At 36.2% G+C, this 25,404-nt stretch overlaps 1 protein-coding gene across 11 annotated transcripts in view; it reads left to right on the forward strand.

Moving 5' to 3' along the window:
- The window catches only part of SCLT1 (sodium channel and clathrin linker 1), a 213,252-nt gene extending 188,794 nt beyond the window's left edge, over positions 1-24,458 (forward strand). For 4 of the 11 annotated variants that reach the window (XM_073237048.1, XM_036997910.2, XM_036997913.2 and 1 more), the window contains 3 exons: positions 17,367-17,445; positions 19,936-20,031; positions 23,924-24,454. In XM_073237048.1, the coding sequence (XP_073093149.1) occupies positions 17,367-17,445; positions 19,936-20,031; positions 23,924-23,986 (238 nt within the window). In that variant the 3' untranslated portion in view covers positions 23,987-24,454. Of the gene's footprint in view, positions 1-17,366; positions 17,446-18,016; positions 20,032-22,743; positions 22,797-23,923 lie in introns of those variants that run through there. The other 7 variants (XM_036997911.2, XM_073237047.1, XR_012131572.1 and 4 more) reach the window with 7 other exon arrangements.
- Positions 24,459-25,404: the final 946 nt, after the last annotated feature.

Consider the following 25,404-nt stretch of genomic DNA (forward strand, 5'->3'; position numbering starts at 1 on the left):
ACCCTCACTGGCCAAGCTAGTCATATGGACCCAACCTAACTGTATAAAAGTCTGGGTCATGGATAGGGAGCACATGGAGTGTTTGATGAACACTGTCTCTACTGCAGACAAGGACCTGATCCAGTAGGTTTTATTAACCAAGTTAAAGAGTTTTTTAAGTGTAAATGAAGGCCAATGGACAGTTTTGAAAGGAGCCACCTGTCTAACTTCGTTTTAAAGGTCACTCTAGCTATTGTGTGGAAAATGGAAGTGAGTATAAAAGCTAGGGAAGGACTTAGAAAACTATTGCAAGTCTTGTTAAGAGATGATGGCAGCTTAGACTAAGTAAAAAGAGAAAAATGGGCTAGTCAGGAGTCTTTTTAGTCAGGAGTCTTTTTTTAGAGGTAATAGAAAGTGCTGACACCTTTTGTTGCATTGGAGTACAAAAGAAAACATAGAAATCAAGGATGATTCTAGGGATAGTTCACACATGCTGTTTCTTTCTAGGGATTTCCTTTCTCAGCTTCCCACCTGAAAAAATTTCCCTGCGAAGCCCAACTCAAATGTCTTTTTTTACAGTAAGGCATTCTTCATTCCCCAGACAGATTGAGTCTTTCCTTTCCCTATCCTCCCGTACCATTGTGCTCATTCTTCTTCATGACTCATAACTGAGTTGGAATGTAACTATCATTTACATCTATCTCTCCTACAAGACCATGCCAAACATCTCGCCTGGCATATAGTTGTTCAATAAAATTGTATTGAGGAAATGAATGAATGAATATCCAATATATGTATTGTATGTTCATACTGTATATTTGTTTATTCCTTTATGTCATGCAGTTTTATATATTTGTATGAATTCCCAGCATTTGCGCCTAAGGGATTCTCTTCCATCTCTAAAACATTATTCTTGGCTACATATCCATAGTGTTGAACTGACATAACTGTTTTTTTATTTAATGTTTTTGGGGTTTTTTTTTTTTAATTAACAGGATGAGAGGCAGCTGCAGGTACTGGCAGATTATAAAATGCCTAATTACTAAAAGCAACTGAAGCATGTTATAGTATAATTCAACAGAGTAAAAACATCTGGCAAATGCTATGTTAATTTGTCATAAGAGAGTTTCAAAGAAAGCAGTTGGTACAGCTGGGAGATCCATCATTTCCCTGAAATGAATAGTACACCTTTTGTTTTTAATTCTCTCCTATAATATAGAATACAGCCTTACTTTGGTGCATTGAGGAAATTTTCTCTTATGCTGTATCAACCAAAATATACATGGCTCATCCTTACCTTAAGCTGTGCCTCAGTAATGACAGAGTGATCTGAACAATTATGGTGATTAATTATAATGCCTAAAATATTGACCCAGACTTCAAACTTTTATCCATGCCTTAAGCAACCATAACTTCTCTAATTTAAAGTATCTATGGTGTTTCAAAGAGACTCATGCATTGTAGGGAAAACATTGCTCTTACCTTCATACCATCCCATACATTTTCCATTATGGGATGCCAGTGATATTGAAAACTGAAGTACACTGAGAGTGGAAATTTTCTCTTTCAGCTTGGATTAGGTTATTCATTTCTATGACAGAGACAAACATGAGCTAATTACTGTTGTACAACAACTTCCAGTGCTCACCGTTTTGAATAATCTCTATTTCCAACTCTACTGAATATTTCCAAAGGTATTTTAAACTCAGTATATGCAAAACTGAATCCATTTTTTCCATTATTTCATGCCTAGCCCAAGTTTTTATTTCATCCTGTATTTCGCCTCTTGGTGAGTGCTGATATCTACCCAGTTGCTTAGGCAAAAAATATCAGATGTCATACTGAACTCCTCCTCCTCACACCCCTAAGTCAAGTATTTAGAATTCTGTCTCTTAAACATCTCTTGAATCTGTCCATTTCCCTCCACTAGTTGAGGCTATCAAACGTTGCTCATCTGTATTACTGCTATAACCCCCTAAATTACTACAGTCATATCTGCTTGATATTTTTCCTGCTGTAAGCAGCAAGTTTTTCTGATACTCAAATCTAACCATGTTACTTCTCAAAATACTTCAGTGCCTTTCCAGGGTATTGATACAGAGTCTAAATTTCCTATCAAGACAATAAGGTTATTGCAATATGTATTTCCTGTGTTTCCAGAATCTTCCTTTCTTACCCCCACTCCCACATCCTAGTGACACTTTATGTCCCTTTCATACTGAACTTCTTTCGATTTCCTAAATTTATCATCCTTTCTTTTTTCCTGGCCTTCACACATGGATTTGATCACAAGACTCTTCTTTCCCTTACCCTGCTTTTGTCCATCTAACTTCTGTTTATCTTAAAAGCCTACTTCCTCTGGAGAGACAGCTCTAATCCCCCAACCCTCCATATGTTCCCATAGCACTGTGAACTTTTTATAGCATTTACTACCCATATTATAAACCTAGGAGCTTCTCAGCAGTTTATAAGTTTCCCTATGGCAGTGATGCAATCTTGTTCTTCCTTGTGTCACTAGCACCCAGCATAGTAATGTGGAAGGTAGCAGGCATTCATTTCAGTATTTATTGAGTGATTGAACTTTAAATTATCTCAACCTTATCCTAAGATCAGCCCTTAAAATGAGATATTATGAGGAAAATTCACACATTAGTCTTGAGATTAACACACTTTGTAGTCTTGAGTTCATTCTTTAAGAGACTTCTTAAAATAAGCTACCAGTGAATGATTTTTATAAATAAAGCTCTGTGTCACATTCGTTTTCCTAGCATAGTCTTCCAAGTTTCTTATACCACTTGATGGTTATTTTGAAAATATAATCAATCACCAAATTAATTAGTTCTGATATGAGAGTGAGTAGATAGAAAAAACTGAAAAGCAAGATCAGGACATTATAAATATTACTGAATGGACTAGTTAGCTGATTCTATGGAATTAACTAATATTTGCCTAGGCTAAGTGTGTACCAGGCACTGTTCTAAGCCTTGCGAATGCAGCTTCCCTTTTAAAAGCTTTCATTCCAGAGGGGAGAGAGAAATAAGAAGGTAACCTGCAAATAAATTAGATGATGTTAGATGTTTTCAATGCTATGAAGAAAAAAAATGAGGGGTATATGAGAGACAGTAAGTCATAGGTAGGAGGGAGCTGAAAGGGTGGACTATTTTTTAAAAAGCAGTCAGAAAAGGTGACATTTTTAGTGAAGCCAGAATGATAGGAAGAAATCATTTATGTTAAAGGGCCAGGAAAACATTCCAGGCAGGGGCAGGGAAGAATAGCAAGTACAAAGGTGCAGTGTTAAGAAGTAGACACATGTAATTAAAGCCTAGGGAGGAACATGCAAAATATATAAGAATTCATATGCTTTAACCTCAAAAAAAAAAATAATAACTTGATTGAAAAACGAAAAGACATTTCTCCAAAGAAGAGATACAGATGGCCAATAGGCACATGAAAAGATGTTCCACATCACTAGTCATAGGGAAATGCATTTTAAAACCACAATGAGATATTACCTCACACCAGTCAGAATGGCCACTATCCAAAAGACAAGAAATAACAAGTGTTGACGAGGATGTGGAGAAAAAGGAACCCTCCTACACTGCTGGTGGGAATGTAAATTCGAGCAGCCACAGTGGAAAGCAATATGGAGGTTCCTTGAAAAACTAAAAATAGAAATACCATATGACCCAGTAATTCCACTTCTAGTTTACCCAAAGAAAACAAAATTCCTGAAAAGACATACACACTCCTATGTTTATTGCTGCATTATTTACAGTAGTCAAGATATGGAAGCAATAAAGTGCCCATCAATAAATGAATGGACAAAGATGTAGTACATATACACAATGGAATATTATTCAGCCATAAAAAAGGAAATTCTGCCATTTGCAACAACATGGATGGACCTAGAGGGTATCATGCTAAGTAAAATAAGCCAGGCAGAGAAAGACAAATACCATATGATTTCACTTATTTGTGGAATCTAAAAACAAAACAAAACAAAATCAACAAAACATCAGTAGACTTATAGACACTGAGAAGTGATGTGATTATCATGGGGAGGGGTTGGTGTGGGTAAGGAGAATGAGGGGATAAAAGAGCACAAAAATCTCAATCATAAGTTGGTCATGGGGATGAAAATGCAGCATGGAGAATACAACATGCCAATGATTCTGTAACATCTTTCTATGTTGACAGTAACTGCACTAGTTTGGGGGTGAGGATTTCTAATGTGGGTAACTGTTGAACCACTATGTTGTATACTTAAAACCAATATAAGATTGTTTATCAATGATACTTCAATTTAAAAAAATGGAATCGGGGCAGAGCCAAGATGGCAGCGTGAGTAGAGCAGTGGAAATCTCCTCCCAAAACCACATATATTTTTGAAAATACAACAAAGAAAACTCTTCCTAAAAGAGACAAGAAGACACAGTACAACAGCCAGACCACATCCACACCTGCAAGAACTCAGTGCCTCGTGAAGGGGGTAAGATACAAGCCCCGTCCTGGCGGGACCCGAGCGCCCGACACCCCAGCTCCTGGTGGGAGGAGAGGAGTCGGAGTGGGGAGGGAGAGGGAGCCCAGGACTGCTAAATACCCAGCCCCAGCCATCCACACCAGAGCACAGACACAGTGCATGCATGAGGTGCTAGAAACTAGGGGAAAAGGACAGTAAGACCTGTGAGCAGGTCCCTGAAGATGTTGCACCTGCGACAAAGAAAAGCAAGTGCTTTTTGGAAGTCTTAAAGGGACAGGGACCACACAGCTGGACGGAAGCGTCCTGGGACACTTAGTCTAGCAGCAGGGAATCTGGGGATCTCTGGGCACTCTAACCCCCTGTGCAGCAGGAAGCACAGAGGTCCCTCACAGAGATAAATAGCCTCCCAGCCATTCCCCCTCCAACGCGGCTCCACCATATCAGAGCAGCCGCCCAAGGCAGGTCACGCCCAAAGCAACAGTGGAGATAAACTCCATAGCAGCAGGGCAGGAATCAGAGCCCTTTCTGCACGCAGCTGCCCAGCACAAGCCACTAGAGGTCGCTGTTCTCTCAGGAGAGGAAGGCCACAAACCAACAAGAAGGGAAGTTCTTCCAGCCGTCACTCGTGCAGCTCTGCAAACTATGTCTATCACCATGAAAAGGCAAAATTACAGGCAGACCAAGATCACAGAGTCAACACCAGAGAAGGAGACAGACCTAACCAGTCTTCTTGAAAAAGAATTCAAAATAAAAATCATAAACATGCTGACAGAGATGCAGGGAAATATACAAGAGCTAAGGGATGAAGTCCGGAGGGAGATTACAGATGCCAGGAAGGAGATTACAGAAGTGAAACAAACTCTGGAAGGAATTATAAGCAGAATGGATAAGATGCAAGCCATTGATGGAATAGAAACTAGAGAACAGGAATGCATAGAAGCTGACACAGAGAGAGATAAAAGGATCTCCAGGAATGAAACAATATTAAGAGAATTGTGTAAACAATCCAAAAGGAACAATATCCATATTATAGGGGTACCAGAAGAAGAAGAGAGAGAAAAAGGGATAGAAAGTGTCTTTGAAGAAATAATTGCTGAAAACTTCCCCAAACTGGGGGAGGAAATAATCAAACAGACCAGGGAAATACACAGAACTCCCAAAAGAAAGGACCCAAGGAGGACAACACCAAGACACATAATAATTAAAATGGCAAAGATGAAGGACAAGGAAAGAGTTTTAAAGGCAGTTAGAGAGAAAAAGGTCACCTATAAAGGAAAACCCATCAGGCTATCATCAGACTTCTCAACAGAAACCTTACAGGCCAGAAGAGAATGGCATGATATATTTAATGCAATGAAACTGAAGGGCCTTGAACCAAAGATACTGTATCTATCATGATTATCATTTAAATATGAAGGAGGGATTAAACAATTCCAAGACAAGCAAAAGTTGAGGGAATTTGCTTCCCACAAACCACCTCTACAGGGTATTTTAGAGGGACTGTTCTAGACGGGAGCACTCCTAAGACTAAACAGATGTCACAAGAGAAAATAAAATCACAGCAAAAAAAGCAGACCAACCAAATACTAACTAAAGGCAAAAAATAAAATCAACTACCCACTAAAAGCAGTTAAAGGAAACATGAAAGAGCACAGAATAAAACAACCAACATATGAAGAATGGAGGAGGAGGAATAAGAAGGGAGAGAAGAAAAGAATCTCCAGACAGTGTACATAACAGCTCAATAAGCGAGCTAAGTTAGGCAGTAAGATACTAAAGAAGCTAACAAACCTTTGGTAACCACGAATCTAAAGCCTGCAATGGCAATAAGTACATATATTTCAATAGTCACCCTAAATGTAAATGGACTGAATGCACCAATCAAAGACACAGAGTAACAGAATGGATAAAAAAGCAAGACCCATCTATATGCTGCTTACAAGAAACTCACCTCAAACCCAAAGACATGCACAGACTAAAAATCAAGGGATGGAAAAACATATTTCAGGCAAACAACAGAGAGAAGAAAGCAGGGGTTGCAGTACTAGTATTAGACAAAATAGACTTCAAAACAAAGAAAGTAACAAGAGATAAAGAAGGCCATTACATAATGATAAAGGGCTCAGTCCAACAAGAGAATATAACCATTCTAAATATATATGCACCCAACACAGGAGCACCAGCATATGAGAAACAAATACTAACAGAACTAAAAGAGGAAATAGAATGCAATGCATTCATTTTAGGAGACTTCAACATACCACTCACCCCAAATAGATCCACTGGGCAGAAAATAAGTAAGGACACGGAGGCACTGAACAACACACTAGAACAGATGGACCTAATAGACATCTATAGAACTCTACATCCAAAAGAAACAGGATACACATTCTTCTCAAGTGCATATGGAACATTCTCCAGAATAGACCACATACTAGGTCACAAAAAGAGCCTCAGTAAATTCCAAAAGATTGAAATTCTACCGACCAACTTTTCAGACCACAAAGGTATGAAACTAGAAATAAATTCTACAAGGAAAACAAAAAGGCTTACAAACACATAGAGGCTTAACAACATGCTCCTAAATAATCAATGGATCAATCAACAAATTAAAATAGCGATCAAGGAATATATGGGAACAAATGACAACAGCAACACAAAGCCCCAAATTCTGTGGGACGCAGCAAAAGCAGTCTTAAGAGGAAAGTATATAGCGATCCAGGCACACTTAAAGAAGGAAGAACAATCCCAAATGAATAGACTAACATCACAATTATCGAAACTGGAAAAAAAAGAACAAATGAGGCCTAAAGTCAGCAGAAGGACGGACATAATAAGGATCAGAGAAGAAATAAACAAAATTGAGAAGAATAAAACAATAGAAAAAAATCAATGAAACCAAGAGCTGGTTCTTTGAGAAAATAAACAAAATAGATAAGCCTCTAGCTAAACTTATTAAGAGAAAATGAGAATCAACATGCATCAACAGAATCAGAAATGAGAATGGAAAAGTCATGACAGACTCCACAGAAATACAAAGAATTATTAAAGACTACTATGAAAACCTATATGCTAACAAGCTGCAAAACCTAGAAGAAATGGACAACTTCCTAGAAAAATACAACCTTCCAAGACTGATCAAGGAAGAAACACAAAAGTTAAACAAACCAATTACAAGCAAAGAAATTGAAACGGTAATCAAAAAACTACCCAAGAACAAAACCTCTGGGCTGGACGGATTTACCTCGGAATTTTATCAGACATACAGAGAAGACATAATACCTATTCTCCTTTAAGTTTTCCAAAAAATAGAAGAGGAGGGAATACTCCCAAACTCATTCTATGAAGCCAACATCACCCTAATACCAAAACCAGGCAAAGACCCCACAAAAAAAGAAAATTACAGACCAATATCCCTGATGAATGTAGATGCTAAAATACTCAATAAAATATTAGCAAACTGAATTCAAAAATATATCAAAAGGATCATACACCATGACCAAGTGGGATTCATCCCAGGGATGCAAGGATGGTACAACATTCGAAAATCCATCAACATCATCCACCACATCAACAAAAAGATGGACAAAAACCACATGACCATCTCCATCTCCATAGATGCTGAAAAAGCATTTGACAAAATTCAACATCCATTCATGATAAAAAACTCTCAGCAAAATGGGTATAGAGAGCAAGTACCTCAACATAATAAAGGCCATATATGATAAACCCACAGCCAACATCATACTGAACAGTGAGAAGCTGAAAGCTTTTCCTCTGAGATCGTGAATAAGACAGGGATGCCCACTCTCCCCACTGTTATTTAACATAGTACTGGAGGTTGTAGCCACAGCAATTAGAAAAAACAAAGAAATACAAGGAATCCAGATTGGTAAAGAAGAAGCTAAACTGTCACTATTTGCAGATGACATGATATTGTACATAAAAAACCCTAAAGACTCCACTCCAAAACTACTAGAACTGATATCGGAATACAGCAAAGTTGCAGGATACAAAATTAACACACAGTAATCTGTGGCTTTCCTATACACTAACAATGAACCAATAGAAGGAGAAATCAGGAAAACAACTCCATTCACAATTGCATCAAAAAGAATAAAATACCTAAGAATAAACCTAACCAAAGAAGTGAAAGACCTATACCCTGAAAACTACAAGACACTCTTAAGAGAAATTAAAGGGGACACTAACAAATGGAAACTCATCCCATGCTCTTGGCTAGGAAGAATTAATATCGTCAAAATGGCCATCCTGCCCAAAACAATATACAGATTTGATGCAATCCCTACCAAATTATCAGCAACATTCTTCAATGAACTGGAACAAATAGTTCAAAAATTCATATGGAAACACCAAAGACCCCGAATAGCCAAAGCAATCCTGAGAAGGAAGAATAAAGTGGGGGGGAATCTCACTCCCCAACTTCAAGCTCTACTACAAAGCCATAGTAATCAAGACAATTTGGTACTGGCACAAGAACAGAACCACAGACCAGTGGAACAGATTAGAGACTCCAGACATTAACCCAAACATATATGGTCAATTAATATTTGATAAAGGAGCCATGGACATACAATGGCGAAATGACAGTCTCTTCAACAGATGGTGCTGGCAAAACTGGACAGCTACATGTAAGAGAATGAAACTGGACCACTGTCTAACCCCATACACAAAAGTAAATTCAAAATGGATCAAAGACCTGAATATAAGTCATGAAACCATAAAACTCTTAGGAAAAAACATAGGCAAAAATCTCTTAGACATAAATATGAGTGACCTCTTCTTGAACATATCTCTCCGGGCAAGGAAAACAAAAGCAAAAATGAACAAGTGGGACTATATTAAGCTGAAAAGCTTCTGTACAGCAAAAGACACCATCAATAGAACAAAAAGGTACCCTACAGTATGGGAGAATATATTTGTAAATGACAGATCCGATAAAGGCTTGACATCCAAAATATATAAAGAGCTCACCCACCTCAACAAACAAAAAACAAATAATCCAATTAAAAAATGGCAGAGGAACTGAACAGACAGTTCTCCAAAAAAGAAATTCAGATGGCCTACAGACACATGAAAAGATGCTCCACATCGCTAATTATCAGAGAAATGCAAATTAAAACCACAATGAGATATCACCTCACACCAGTAAGGATGGATGGCTACCATCCAAAAGACAAACAGCAACAAATGTTGGCAAGGTTGTGGAGAAAGGGGAACCCTCCTACACTGCTGGTGGGAATGTAAATTAGTTCAACCATTGTGGAAAGCAGTATGGAGGTTCCTCAGAATGCTCAAAATAGACTTACCATTTGACCCAGGAATTCCACTCCTAGGAATTTACCCTAAGAATGCAGCACTCCAGTTTGAAGACAGATGCACCCCTATGTTTATCACAGCACTATTTACAATATCCAAGAAATGGAAGCAACCTAACTGTCCATCAATAGATGAGTGGATAAAGAAGATGTGGTACATATACACAATGGAACATTATTCAGCCATAAGAAGAAAACAAATCCTACCATTTGCAACAACATGGATGGAGCTAGAGGGTATTTTTCTCAGTGAAATAAGCCAAGCGGAGAAAGAGAAATACCGAATGATTTCACTCATCTGTGGAGTATAAGAACAAAGGAAAATCTGAAGGAACAAAACAGCAGCAGAATCACAGAAACCTAGAATGGACTAACAGGTACCAAAGGAAAAGGAAAAGGGATTCGGGAGGATGGGTGGGTAGGGAGGGATGGGGGGAGAAGAAAGGGGGTATTATGATTAGCATGCATAATGTGGGGGGTGGGAGAAAGGGGAGGGCTGGGCAACACAGAAGACAAGTAGTGATTCTACAACATTTTGCTCTGCTGATGGACAGTGACTGTAATGGGGTTTGTGGGGAAGACTTGGTATAGGGGAGAGCCTAGTAAACATAATATTCTTCATGTAATTGTAGATTAATGATAACAAAAAAAAAAGAGAAAGAAAAGGGGGATTACTCCCTGATAGGATAAAACTAACTGCAAATCACCGATTAATGCATGCTTTACATATCCTTAATTTTGATCTTTCAAAGGGTGTCAGATGATCAGCTATGGAGGTACACTTTTCTGATAATATTCCTTTCTCTTAAAAAAAAAAAAAGCAGTTCCTGTGTGGTGATCTCCAATAGGTTCTTCACAATGGTATAAAGGTCATATCAAAGTGTGGGCAAAGGGTTTGTTTGTGTTTATACAGAGTATCAAAGCCTAATTTGGCTACACAGAAAACGAATTAAGATACGATATGAAGAACTTCCAACATCGACATCCTCTGGAAGAGTCATTCCAGAAGATGAACATCAAAAAACTTCAACAAAGATCCAGGCGCTGCTGCAGTTGTAGCTGCATTCATCCCACCGTTTCCTGGACTTGCCATTGGAACGAAAAAGGAGATATCTAAGCTGGCCTGTGCATATAGTAAAACAACAAATTTGACTGGATCTATACTGTTGGAACTCAACCAAGAATTAGGAGAAGTGCAAGTTGCAGTGCTCCAAAATCTTGAGACTACAGACTATCTACTGTTAAAAGAACATATGGGATGTGAACAGTTCCCAGGAATGTGTTGTTTTAATTTGTCTGATTTTTCTCAAACTATTCAAATTCAGTTAGACAATATCCATCTTATCATTGATAAGTTTTCACAAATGCCTAAGGTACCTAACTGGTTTTCTTGGTTTCACTGGATATGGCTGGCAATTATAGGTCTGCTTTTGTTATGTAGCTGTATTCCTATTATGTTAATGTATGTGCACAATTTAATTAGTAGTTTAAAACCTATACATGCTTATGTTACTCTACAGGAAGATATGTCAAAGAAATAATCAATCTTCCCATGTTTTCTTCCATCTGCTACTTCTATAGCTTTTCTTCTTCCTTCCTAATTACAACCCTTTAGTAGAATTAGTGCCTCATATCGAAAATTACTGAGTATCATAATTCTTCCAAGTGGTAAAGATACCTCAAGACAAATGCTGGGCATAGAAGCCACAGGGCATAAATCTGCAAAGAAGTAAAAAGCTAACCTTTTCAAAGAATATTGCTTCTCTCTCACTTACCAACTTTACATTTCCCGGTATGGCCCCAGAAGATAACTGGTTAGCCAGAGACGGGTAAGATTCCTCAAGGGAGGAACAACCTAAGACAGGCACAGTCGCAGAGGGGCCATCAGGTGAGAAATTGGGGACCAACAGAGGGGACGCTTAGAACCTCCCCCTCCCCTCCCCCGTTTTGAGGGAAATCTTCTGCATCCGTGGATGTTTTGTTGCCTTTGTCTAGCTTGGATTAATACTTAGTCTATAGGCACAGACCTGATCATCTACATTTGCCCTCTTACAGCACTAAATTATGTTTTCTACCTTTATCTTGCATCTACCTACCACTTCAGCATTTTATTTAAAAAATGATAATAATAATAAGGGAGAAATGTGGGATTCACATATAAATCATGTATAAAAATCAAATGAATAATCATATCTGACTTGATTGTTTATAGTTCATGATGCGTGATCAAAACCTAAAGTTTCTGTGATATGACTGCCCTTGCACTGTTCACCATGTAAGAACTTATTCACTATGTAAGAACTTTTTCACCATGTAAGAACTTGTTTGTTATGCTTCAGAAGATTGGAGACTATTGAGATATAGGCTTGGGGTTGATTAATGACTGTGCATTGAGTCCCCTATACAGAATTTTATTGTTGTTAACAACCATTTGATCAGTAAACATGAGAGGTGCCCTCTCAAAAAAAAACGGAATTGGGAAAAACAAATAAAGCATAGTGAGGGAGGAGAGGGAATGCTATAAGGTTGAGGAACCAGATCATGAAAATTTTGCAGGTTGTTTTAAATAATATATTTTTACCTAGTTTAACATATCTAAGTAAGACTTTTTGAAGTCCAAATTCAGCACTGGGAAATCATTGGAGAGTTTTAAACATCCTAGATCTTTAAAAGACCGCTTTAGCTATTGTGTGGAAAATAGACTAGAGAAGGGGCAAAAATGGAGTCAGGGAGACCAGATACGAGATTATTACAACATTTCAGGCAGTAGATGACAGTGGCTTAGAACATTGTTGCTAGTGGAGATAGAGAGAAGGGTGAAGTTATGAAATATACTAAGGAGGCAGGAAAGAACTTACTAATAAGTCAAAAATTGGGGGAAAAGAAGGGAAGAATCAAAGATGATACCTAAGCTTTGACTTGAGCATCTTGGTAGACAGTGATGCCATTTACTGGGAAGGGAGAAACTTGGGAAGGTGTGGCTAGAAAGTAGTTTCCATTTTAGACAGGCTTCATTTGAGGTGCTCATCGGTGTCCTTTACAGTTATGGAGTAGATGAGCTCACTTAGGGGGAGTGTGCAGATAGGGAAAGACCTGAGACTGTGACCACGGGTACTCTCATATATCTAAAGCTGGCCTGTCTGCTTTAAACTGTCATATTTTTAGTTAACTAGATGAGATGTAAAGTCTTAGGATGAATTTCCTTTTTCAGTAGTCAGGTCTTTTGAAGCCATACAAAATCTTGAGATCACAATCTTTGCGATTACTGACCATTTTGCCACATATTTAGGATTAAATTTTTTTCCATAGAATCCTCATTTTGCCTTTGAGATCTTCATATAGTATGATGCCACAGATATGTTTTACTAACATCTCTTATAACTGATTGAGCTTAAGATGAGAAGCAATGTGATTTAGTTGAGAGAACATGTTTATTAAAAGATGGAGTCTGAATCCCATTTTTTTCATTCACACACTGCATGATCTTTAGGAACATTAAATAACTTCTCTGAGTCTTCATATATGATGAGGATAATAACTCCTTTGCAATGCTGAAGTAATAATAAGGTATAGTAGTAAAGTTAAGGCACAATAGAAAACCCTCTTAGCTGATGTCCACATACCAACATTAACCAGTGAACTAAATTTCTGTGCAAACATGCTGACTAATGCCCAAAGCATTCTGCATGACCCCTGCCTAGTCAGCTTCACTCTAGTGTCATTGGTTGTGACTGGCTTTGCGAGTCTCTGTGTTTATTCCCAAACTAGGCTAGGCCAGTTGTAACTTGATTTGAAAATATGTAATTTAATTAAATAATCCAGTGATATATGAGTACTAAAAGGGAAGGCTATTGTATCTTTCTAAACTGAGATACATACTTTGGAGAGTTTCCTATCGAAGTAGGTTCAGACAAGCAACTCTAAAAGAATAAAGGAAATAGTGTAAAATCTAGAATAATTCTGTATTTGAATTACTTGCCAAATGCCTTTAAATTCTCATACCACGCTAATTAAGGCAAAAGTAGGAATAATTAGACACAATACATCATGGATGTGGCTTATGTGAGAAATACATTCAACACTGAGACACTCCACTCAGTGTGCTCATACTTAAAAAAAAAATCTCAAAACTATATATTCCAAGTGAAAAGCCCAGAGAAAATTCTTATCCTTCCTTAGGCCTTAGGCCTCTTAAAAATCTCAGATAATCTATGGACCCTTTTCCCAGAAAAGGCAAACAAACAAGATCTTGCATATAGTCAGGCTGTTTGAAACACCGAAGCCTACCTGTGGGCTACAGATGAGGAGCCCCTCTGCCTTTGGTTTCTTGCCCTTCACCTTCCTTCCTCTATCTTATTGAAGAATTTGATGACTTATCAATGTTGATTATAATATTTTGTTTACTAAAGTATTTAATGTTTTCCTAATAGATACAGCATAAATTACTCTTTATAAAATTATTTTCTAAAATTTTAGCTACCCAGAAGTTAGTTAACCAATTCTACTTCACAACTATTTCTAAATTTTATTTTGTAGGCATCAATAGGATTTTCTATCACATACACATGAATTATTTAAGAGAAACAAATATTTAGGACACTGAAAGGCTAAGCAATTCCCAGTGATATTACTTTAAGGAATTCCTTATTCTTAAAGACTGGTGGAAGATTATAATTTTACCTTAAACCTTATAACCTTATAATGTTATACAATATGCCAGAAATTACAGAGAAATTGGGTATGCTTTTTTATTTAAATTCTTTAGTTAGTATAAAGTACTCTTTAAGGACCATAAAGTCCTACAGAAACTGGAAATGTCATCTTTCTCTGTATCTTCTGGCAGGCTACACTTATATCATCCTTAATAGGTAGGAATGTTTCTGTTTTTAAAGATTTCCAGTGAAGAGATTACATAGCTTTATTTGGCAAGTGTTTCAATTATAAACAACTGTGAAACTTTGTGGAAAGTCTTATTTTCTGTTTATCCTAAGTAACTAATGATATAGGGAACTCTCAATTATGTTCTGTAGTGAAGAGGAAATTTTTCATAGACCATGTAGAGTCAGATCATCCTCCTGGGTCTTTCCTTAATCCCTGCAATGAAATATCCTGACAGAGAAATAGGAGTTTCAAAGTACTGACAGGCAGGCTCTAGGAAATCTCAGGGGATGGAGGGTGAAATCACTTTTCTCTCCACTCTTTAAGACCTTCTAAAATTTCATTCAGAAGTGAGATTGAAGGAAATGCTTTCTTGGAAAATAACCTTTTCCTAGCCACTTCAAGCCCTTTGTAGAAAAAAGCAGAATATAAGTAAATAAGAATAGTCTTTATCTAAAATATGTGTGACCTCTATAGTGAGGGTGAGCATTTAATAATGTGGGTAACTGTGGGACCACTGTGTTGTATATTTGAAACCAACATAAGATTGTATATCAGTGATACTTTAATTTTTTTTTAAAGCTTGAAATTTTAAAAAATGACATTTGTTCATTGCTCATATGTAGGACTGTGATCAACTTTTATACATTAACCTTGTATCCTGCCACTTTCCTGTAATCAACTTATTAGTCCAGGGATTTCTTTTTTGTTGGTTAAAATTTCCAGCAGAATAAAAAATATACATATATATATATATGCTACTATCATTCAGATAAATTGTCATGGTAAGTAAATGAATGGTTTAGGCATCAAATCATGCGATAGGCATTTTCTGAAAAGATTTTGTTTAAATGTTGGCTAAATTTATATATAGGGTCATTGTATCATCTCAGTAGTACTTAAAGATTATTTATCAGCACTTATGCACATAGCTTTTATCTTTAATTGCATTTGACCTAGATGACTGGCCACTTTAATCATTTTCCTTTTATTTGTTTTGTTATGTTGGGGAGCAGCAGTAATTTTAAAGTACATGAGATACTTTTAAGCACAATTTATTCTATATTTTTAATACCACTGAAATAAAGCTAAGTTAAAACATTTGTGCTTATCTGTTATAGAAGCAGTGATTCATAGTCAGGCTCCTCATAGTCTGTGACCTGTATTAATGAAGTCACTGAGTTAGAATAAGCCATTTCACCCTCAGTCTGTAAGTTATCTTATGGCAACAGCTTTGTGCTTACCACCATGTACCTTGCATTTGGCCCATAAAGAGTGTTCAGTAAGTACTTGTGAAATTGATTTCTGGGTGGCATTATTTTTTGTTCTCTCCTGTGTATTTATAATGAATATTGCTGATTTTAACAGCTATTCACTCAAATATAAGACACTTGAGGGACTTACCAAGAGTTTAGGCTGTTTGTGTAAGTCATTTAGAAAGGAATCAAAGCTGAAGGTACTTTGGAGGAGTTTTCTGTTGATTTTTTAAGAAGCAGAATTAAGGTCGAATGATAAAAACCAATCCTGAATTAACAATTTTAATACTCAGAAATTGATCTGATTTTTTTTAATTACTTGTAAGATTACATTGTATTACTACTTCTAACCTGGCACTCTTAAATTTATCTTTAGCCAAAAGCAATATAATGCTTATATGTTGAACAAAAAAGAGGAAGACAGTTCTATGCATATAACTCCAACTAATATAGTATAAAGAGTGTGTGATATGTAAAAAATAGCACATATACAAACAAAACATAAATACCAATCCTGAATATACTACACTGCAATGATGTTGGAGTGATGAACATTATCTTAAGTTTCTAAGAGCTGAGCTCCTCTAAGAAGCACTGCATATGACTCTTAGATACATACACTATAACTAAGAATCACAGTGACTTATGAGATCTTACAATAGCAAATGCTGTATTTGTTTGCTATGCATACACTTTTGTTTTAATGTCAAATAATACCTCAAGATAATAATATCAAAGACACTCTAGCACTTTTAAAATAATATGTGTGTGATTTTTTGCCTTTCTTTTATTGTGGTAAAATTTTTGAAAACCTGTGTTGTTGACCCTTGAACAGCACAGGTTTGAACTGTGAGGGTACACTTACACATGGATTTTTATAATAAACATTGGAAAATATTTTTTCAAATTTATGACAATTTGAAAAAACATTTTCTTTTCTCTAGCTTACTCTATTGTAAGAATACAATATATAATACATATAATATACAAAATATGTTAATCGTTTTATTGGTAAGGCTTCCAGTCAACAGTAGGCTTTTAATAGGTAAGTTTTGGAGGAGTGTCAAAAGTTATACACATATTAACTGTGTATGGGTTGGCACCCTTAACGCCTGTGTTGTTCAAAGGTCTTCTCAACCTAAATTTACCATTTTAACCATTTTTTAAAATTGTGATAAAATTTAACTAAATTTAACATCTTAAGTGTATATAGCTCAGTAGTGTTGAGTATATCACATTGTTGTACAATCACTGAGAATATATGTGCACTTTATAAAGGAATGAGTCAAGATATGACCTATTAGTAAACAACTTTATTTTGCACACAGATATTTTTGTTCAAAACATGAACATGTATCTCACTAATAAAGATTCTGTTTTCTTGATTTTTGAACAATTTGGCTTTTTTTTCTCTCTCTCTCTTTTGATTAATAGAAGTGAGCTGAGTCGACAGAAACTTCATACCCAAGAGCTGCTTTCTCAGCTGGAAATGGCAAATGAAAAGGTAGTTGAGGTAAGATAATGACTCTCCTGGGAAGTGCTTTCTACTGCAGCTTGATACACATGTCACAGAATTTTCCCTGAGCCAAATCCAAATTAATTCTCTACATGGAAATGACCATACAGATGTGAGTGTTTCTTGTAGAAGTCATCTATACCTGTAAAAATCCACAAATCACATAATGTGAGTAAAACCTTTGTCACTGAGTGATTTATCATATGTGCACGGCAGGCAGAGCTCTGGTTTCAGTCACACCGATAGAACTTGTGCGATGCTGCAGAGTGCATCAGGATCCTCTGTGTGTCTGTGCACGTCTAAGATTATTTTTTTTAACCACTCCTCTTATTTTGTTTTAGTCCCTTACAAAAGGCACATAGAAAATACTTTTGTCTATTGGGATATATTAAAATAATATTCTTTTAGATTAAAGCTTTAAAGCAAAATAAAGCAAGAGTTCATCATTTTTTTTTAAAGCTTTAAAAAAAAGAATACAATTTCTAGATTACGATTAGCATTTTCCAGACCACTGGTTTTTCATTTGATGTTCTAACTTCAGATGTATTTGTTGGGATTTCATTAACAGGCTGTGTGGTGCACCATCTTTTTTGCAGCCTTCTGCAGGAGCCACAGTGAAGTCATCACTCTTAAGATGGCGGAGCACTGTAAACTGATATGAGCCATTCAGAAAACAATTAGACAACAACCATTAAAATACGCTGATGTAGTTCCTACTTCCAGGAATCTGTTCTAAAGAAATAATGTAAAATATGAAAAAGGAAGTTTATTCAACACAGTAATGTTAATAACACTGGAAGATCAAAAGCAACCAGAACGGCCAACTGAAAATACAGTTGCATGTACTATGATTGACTTAATCTGTATGTTACCATTACAGTAGCAGCTGTGAAAAATGTACATTATGTAATGTGATTGTCCCTATGAAAATCATTATTGTATGACAGGATTGTTTCCTCAAGTTTTCTCTAGCGTTACTGATGTGCCTCTTAAATTTAGGACTACATATTTAAACATTTTGGTAAATCTGAATAGCTAAATAGTTCTCTTCATAAAATTTAGTTTTGCTTTTGGGCACAGTTAGAAATAGGTTCATTTTAACAGAATACCGTTATTTCAATATTTTATATTACTAGGCTTGACATTCACTGTTATCACTTGTATGTTAAGACCTGGAAACTACCTAGTATTTCATAGAAAGTGTGTTTTTCTTGCTGTTCCTGATTAGGCTGGTGTTATCCTCACATTCAGACAAGTGTCAGAAAAACTGTATAACAATTGTTTGCTGTACAAAAACTTTTTAGGCTAATATGTATGGTGAGGGCTAATACATTTTTTTAACTGATAGATTCTTTGAACTTGTCTACATGGCAAAATGTTCTGACAGACTTATATTCCTGATGCCTGTGTAGTTTCCTGAGGCTGGTGTAACAAAGAATTACAAACTGAGTGACTTAAATGACAGAAATTTATTGTCTCACAGTTCTGGAAGTCAGAAATCTGAAATCAGGAAGCAAGCAGGGTTCCCTCTGAGGGCGAGTGTCTGTCCTGTGCCTCTCTCTCAGCTGTTGGCAGCCTCAGGCTTGCTTTCTTTCCTAGTTGGTGTTCTCCCTGTCTCTTCACACAGTCTACCCTTTGTACATGTCTGTCTTTATGTCTAAGCTTTCCCTTTGTATGAAGACACTAGTCGTATTGGATTTGTGCCCACCATAATGACCTCATTTTAACTTAATCATTAGTAAATGCCCTATTTCCAAATAAGGTCACATTCATAGGTATTAGGGGTTAGGACTTCAACATGGTTTTTTTTAGGTTTATAATTCAATGCATAACAATGCTTTAATAACTCTATTGACTCTAGTACCCTCTGGGGTATACAAATATAATGGGGAACATGTAAAAACAGTTCTTCCCCTTGAAGTAATGCCTTCAGCATATGTCATTTAAGATAAATCTAACTTTTCAAAAATCAGGATTTCTAGAACAAATATTTTCTCTTCCTTGAACTTTAATAAAGATGATATCACAGTTTCCTCTAGCACAGTAGTTCTAAATGCACTGGCAAACAGAATCAGCACTGCCTAAGAACTTGATAAAAGTGCAGATCCTCAGGACTCATCCCATCCCTACTGAAGCCCGGGATGAGGCTCAGCTGTCTGTGTCTCCATACTCTCTGGGTGATTCTAGATCAGTGGTCTAGCATCTCAAGGTTAACAGATCAAAAGGTGAAAGTCTTGTTCTTCTGATCCACTTTGCTTTTGGATTTAATTTACATTCTTTGATAGCATGTAGAGGAGAAAAAAAATTTAGTCAGAATTTAAAATCAATTTTGAACTTTGAAGTTCATAACTTGAAAAAAATGTAAATTTGGAGATTTATCTTTACATTTTATAAAACGATTCCAAATTTTTCATTGATTATCCCATAAAACATCTCTATGTCACATATGGATTCCTAACTGGTTTGTTTTATATTTCCACTTAATAGAAGGAAAAATTAATTCTAGAGCATCAAGAAAAAGCCAACAGACTTCAAAGGCGTCTAAATCAGGCGGAACAGAAAGCTGCGTCAGCTTCCCAGCAGGTAGGGAGCTTCCTCTTTATCCCTGGGTAATAAATAGTCTGAGTAGATCAAAGATAGGAAAAGTTCCTCAAAAGTCCCCAGAGACCTGGTAGTTTTAGTTTTACTTGATTAAACTACTTAAAATTAGTCATTTAATAGCTGAGATTGAAAAAGTAAATTTTAGAAATGGACACCTGGGTCTCCTCCATTTGGCAGCTCACTACAGAACCTCACTGTTCAATGATAAGCCGCTAGCCACAAGTAGCTGTTTAAATTTTCAGTTATTTAAATTAATTAAAATTTTAAGTCCTCAGTCACAGTAGCCAGATTTCAGGTACTCACTAATCATGTGTAGTTATGATTGTCATATTGGACAGCATAAATATAGAAAATTCTGTGATCACGAAAAGTTCTGTAGGAGCCAGCACTGGTCTGGAATTATGTTCCATCTAAAATTAGGCAGGTATGCACTGAAAGATTTAGAAGTAGATAGCATTGCTTTAATTGTAATGTTTTAAGTTGCACTTCGTTTTTATTGTAGTTTTTAAAGGGAAAAAATTACTTGGCTTATAGGTAACTTCATTTAATGCACATTTGTATATGGCCATATAAACCTAAAATGCAATATGTAAGTGGTCCAATGAGGAATAGATTAGAAAATGCAGAGCATCAGTGAAAATACTAAGGGGTAATCGCTTATAATATACACATATCATAACAATGATACAGCCATTTGGTAGGAACAGTAGTCACTAAAGTAGGAACAGTAGTCGTTCCTAGTAGGAACAAAATGAGCCAGTTTAGTGAGTATAATGATAGGCTGGAAACAGTTTAGACAGATCAATGGATAGATAGATAAGTAGACAGAGAGTCAGGTAGGCAGACAAAAACCCTGTTACTACATTTGTATTTGGTTTTAACTGTTCTGTTTCAATCAAAATTAATATTCTTAGATAGTATATTTCATACATTGTAAAGCAACTCTAAATATTCACTGAATTCCAATTTATTGCATGATGTTTCTAGACGTTTTTTGAAATCCACTTCTAGTATGAACATGATATGGCACTTAAAGAAAATCCAACAATAATTTGCCCTTCCTGTGAAGGGAATTATAGCTTTATCAAATAAGATTAACTTTTTATGCAATTATGAGTTAATCCCTCAAGAATTCACTCATTGATTTAGATTATAAGGTAGCAGGAAGCAGAGCGTAATACTGGTCAGCGCCTTGAGAGCACTTTGGTGACAGGCAAGCAGCCTGAGATTGGAAGTCACATGGGCAATTTCAACCTCTCTTAACTCTCAGTTTCTTCATGTTTAATGTAAGATAATAACATCTCCCTCCAGTTCTTGACACGCCAGAGAATTAAGCACTTAGCATAGTCATTAAATGTTAAATAGATACTTAGATATATAAGAAATTAAATTTCTATATCACAATCCTTAAAGCTTAACTTTACCTTTTTTTTAGAAATATGGTGAAAAAAGTGCCTCCTTAAAATCAACTATCTTGAGCTCTATAGGTAAAACAGTACAGTTATACAACCATATACATACATTCCAATTGGCAGCTAGCTTAAGCTCTCTCCTAAGAGAACTAAACCTAAACAATGCAATGTTGATGCTTCTCCTGTTATTTAACCTCTCTAATGGCAGAGATTCCACCATTCTCTTTGTGAACTTTTTTTTAATTAAGGTATCATTGATATAATCTTATGAAGGTTTCACACGAGCAACATTGTGGTTACTACATTCACCCATATTATCAAGTACCCCCCACACCCCATTGCCGTCACTGTCCATCAGCATAGTAAGATGCTATAGAGGTTGTTAGCTTTTTTTAAATGTTTTATCTGTAACCACTTCACAAGTTTTTCCTGAAACTTTCTCCTTCCATTCTGTTCTCATTTGAAGATGGAAAATAATCATTCAGCATTCTCCCCATACACAAAAAGAACTTATTCCATAAGAGAGTTAATTTTTTTTCTATTTTAAATGAGTCCTAGTCATAGGCTTTCTGTAAAGACACATTCAGTTCTTTAGAATCTTTATCTTTACCTTCTCTGAATCCTTTCTAATTTTCACATTTTCCTCTAAACACTTGGAACTGCTATTAGAAATAATATCCAGCTAAAAACCTGATGTTTAATGAAATAAAAGAGTTAAAAGATTATTTTTCCTAACATGTCATAGTTACCAAGGTAAGCCAGAGTCACGTCAGTGCTTTAATGAGCCCTCTGTCGCACTGATGCCATCATTCTCTAAAGTGCTGTTTTGATTGACTTTACCTATCCGTTCCTCATCTGTCTTTGGACAATGGTTACATGTTCTGAATGTATCACTCCAAACTGCTAAAAACCATACTGTGTTCTTTTGACAGTAAAATCAGTGTGAAGCCTTTCTATGTAAGAACACAAAACCTAGAAACTATAAAAAGAAATCAATAAATGGGACCATGTAAAATTCCAAATTTCTGCATTAAAAGGTCAAAATCAATGACAAGCTGAGAAAAATATTTGCAATACATATGAAAAAAGGCTAATATCCTAAATATATTGAAAGAGCGGTCAAGTCAACAGAAAAAGTGATACAGGATGATAGATAAATGAATAAAGGATATTTACAGGAAAGGAAAGATACGGCTTTTAAACATTTAAAAAGATGCTCATCCTCACCCATAAGACTAATACAAATTCAAAGTGTAATCACATGTCATTTTTCACATGTCAGATCATGAAGTTTGACAATACATCGTACAGCACTTTCACATATCATTGATGTAGGTATGTATTGGTACAATCTCTTTGGAGCCCAGTTTGATAGTATCTCCCAAAAACTGTAAATGGACGTAGCCTTTGCTCCCACAGTTCTGCAAATTTATTTACAGGTGGTGTACTTGCACCTGGGAAGCCTGTGCAAGGAAGCATGTAAAGAGCATTGCCTATAATTTTAAAGATTAAAAACCATCTAACTGCCCATCAACAGAAAACTAGTTAAATTATGGAATATCCATAGAGGGAAAGGTTTACAGCTGTTAAGTGGAATAGAGTAGGTCTAGTATGGAGTCATTTCTAAGGTAGGTCATGTAGGAGGGAAAAACCAACATGGAGAGTGTGTGAAGTACTTCATCATTTTTTAAATAAAAAGGGGTGAGGAACCATGTAAGAACTTGTTCGTTATGCTTCAGAAGATTGGAAACTGTTGAGAATTAGGCTTGGGGTTGATTAATGATTGTGCATTGAGTCCCCTATACAGAATTTTATTATTGTTAACAACCATTTGATCAATAAATATGAGAGATGCCCTCTCAAAAAAAAAAGAGGTGAGGAAATAAATGCATCAGTTCTCATTTAGAATTTTTCTAAAAATGTACTTAGAAACTGGAAATAGTAGGTATATCTGGAAATACAGGGCTGTGGAATTAAGGCAGCAGTAGGAAGACTCCCTTTGTGCTGTATACTCTCTTGTACTGTTAGACTTTTTTTACCATGTATATTATCAATTCCAATTAATATTTAAAGATTATTTTACTCTTAGACTTTTCATACTTTGATCTATTGTCATCTTTTTATTACCAGCCTGTGCTGGCTCTCCCTTAGTTTTTAAGCCATTTTCTGATTAACTTTTATGTAGATATTTTCATCCATTTATGAAATATGTTTTAGAATTCTAAATGTACCACTCTGAGCTATGGAATATCATATTTGACATGTGCATCTCTAGTTTAATATAGACATTTTAAAATCTCAGGAGTAAAATCAAAATGAGCACAGAAAGTGACCTCTTTCATGACCCCTTACAATAAGATCATTTTCAGTTAATTATAAGTTGTGATGCATTATACTTTGTATTAGTCTAAGATTTTCCACAGAAAAAGTAACTACTTACTGATTGTTTATTTTAATTGCAGCTCAGTGTGATTACAGTGCAGAGAAGAAAAGCAGCCTCCATGATGAATCTGGAAAATATTTAAAAATATTCATAGTTCACAGAACTTTAGAGTTGGGAAAGCTGTTGGACTAGAAGTGTACTGAAATAGTAAAACCTGCAGAGAATGGTTAAGGCTTGTGTCATTTTGCATAAGCATTTTCCATTCTGTTTTTAGGGTTATTGGAAAACAGAACAGTGACAGCAAAGAAAATATAATCCTATATTGAGCTGCAGTGGAGAATAAAGCCAGCTGAGAAGAACTCATTGCCTTCATCAACATGTCTATTTTTCAATTCCCCCTTTTTCTTTTGGAAGAGCATAGTAATTTTCTAACTATGCTAATCATGAGGAAGATTTTAAGACAATGCTAGAATTTTGATATTTCAGGTTCTATGATTTGAGAATTTTACATCTAATTGTTACTTCCAACTCATTTTTAAAGTTCCCGAGTATCCATTTTATTATAAACTCACAAATGTAATAAATTACACACTTTCTAAAATGATGCTGTCATGTATTTTAATGTATATTGTAGTGTTTCATTTTTAACAATTTCTGGTATTTGTCAAATATTGATACTTAAGAATTTGGGAGGTTTTATTGTTTTGTTGTATTTTTTGCTATTACTCAAAGCATTAGTTATCAAATGGAATCTTAAATTCTGAGAATGCGTGAGCACTGAACTATCACGGTCCTATTGATTTTCATTGATCCATTTGGTTATTCATTCTCTGCTCCTAGTTTGAACCTGGTGTGCCTTGCTTTCTAGTGATTAGAACAGGTAGGTTTGCATCTGGATAACAGAGAAGACTGTTGCAGTAGTCCTAATAAAAAATAATGAATTGAGTTTGAGGTGACATGAAAATATTCATCTGTAAATATCCAACCAACAGTCAGAAGTTTAGGACTGGTGCTAACAAATAGGGATAGTTGTGGAGTGTTTGGTGCAGAGCTAAGAATTAAAGCCATGGAGTGTAGGAGCTTGCCATGGGGCCTGCTGCAGTGTGGCCCACTACCTCTTCCCCTCATTTCCGTGCTCTCACCCTCACGACGGCCTCCTTCTACTTCCGTCAGTCCGTCATTCTCCCTCCCCGCACACGGGCTCTGCATGTGCTTTGCCATTTGCAAATCTCCAGGTCACCACTCAGACATCACCGCTCAGATTGCCTTTCCTAGTCTCCAGACTAGATTAGGTCCTCTTGTTCTATTGCTTTTAGTAGTGTGCTGTATTTTTCCTTCACGCCACTTATCAAAATTTGTAATTAGCCCTTTTTGAAGTGTTGTCTTTAATGTCATCTCCTCTCCAACAGACTGCAAGCCCCTTAAAAGTAGGACTCATGTCTGGTCTCATTCATCACTGTCTTCTCAGCACTCGACATAGTTTCTGGCACAGGGAAGGTATTCAGTAACTGATCAAAAACTGAAAAAGAGTTTTTAAGGTCAGGACCTTAGAAAATGTCT

This window comes from Manis javanica, chromosome 5 (genome assembly GCF_040802235.1).
Source record: "Manis javanica isolate MJ-LG chromosome 5, MJ_LKY, whole genome shotgun sequence".
In the NCBI taxonomy this organism is placed as follows: Eukaryota; Metazoa; Chordata; class Mammalia; order Pholidota; family Manidae; genus Manis; species Manis javanica.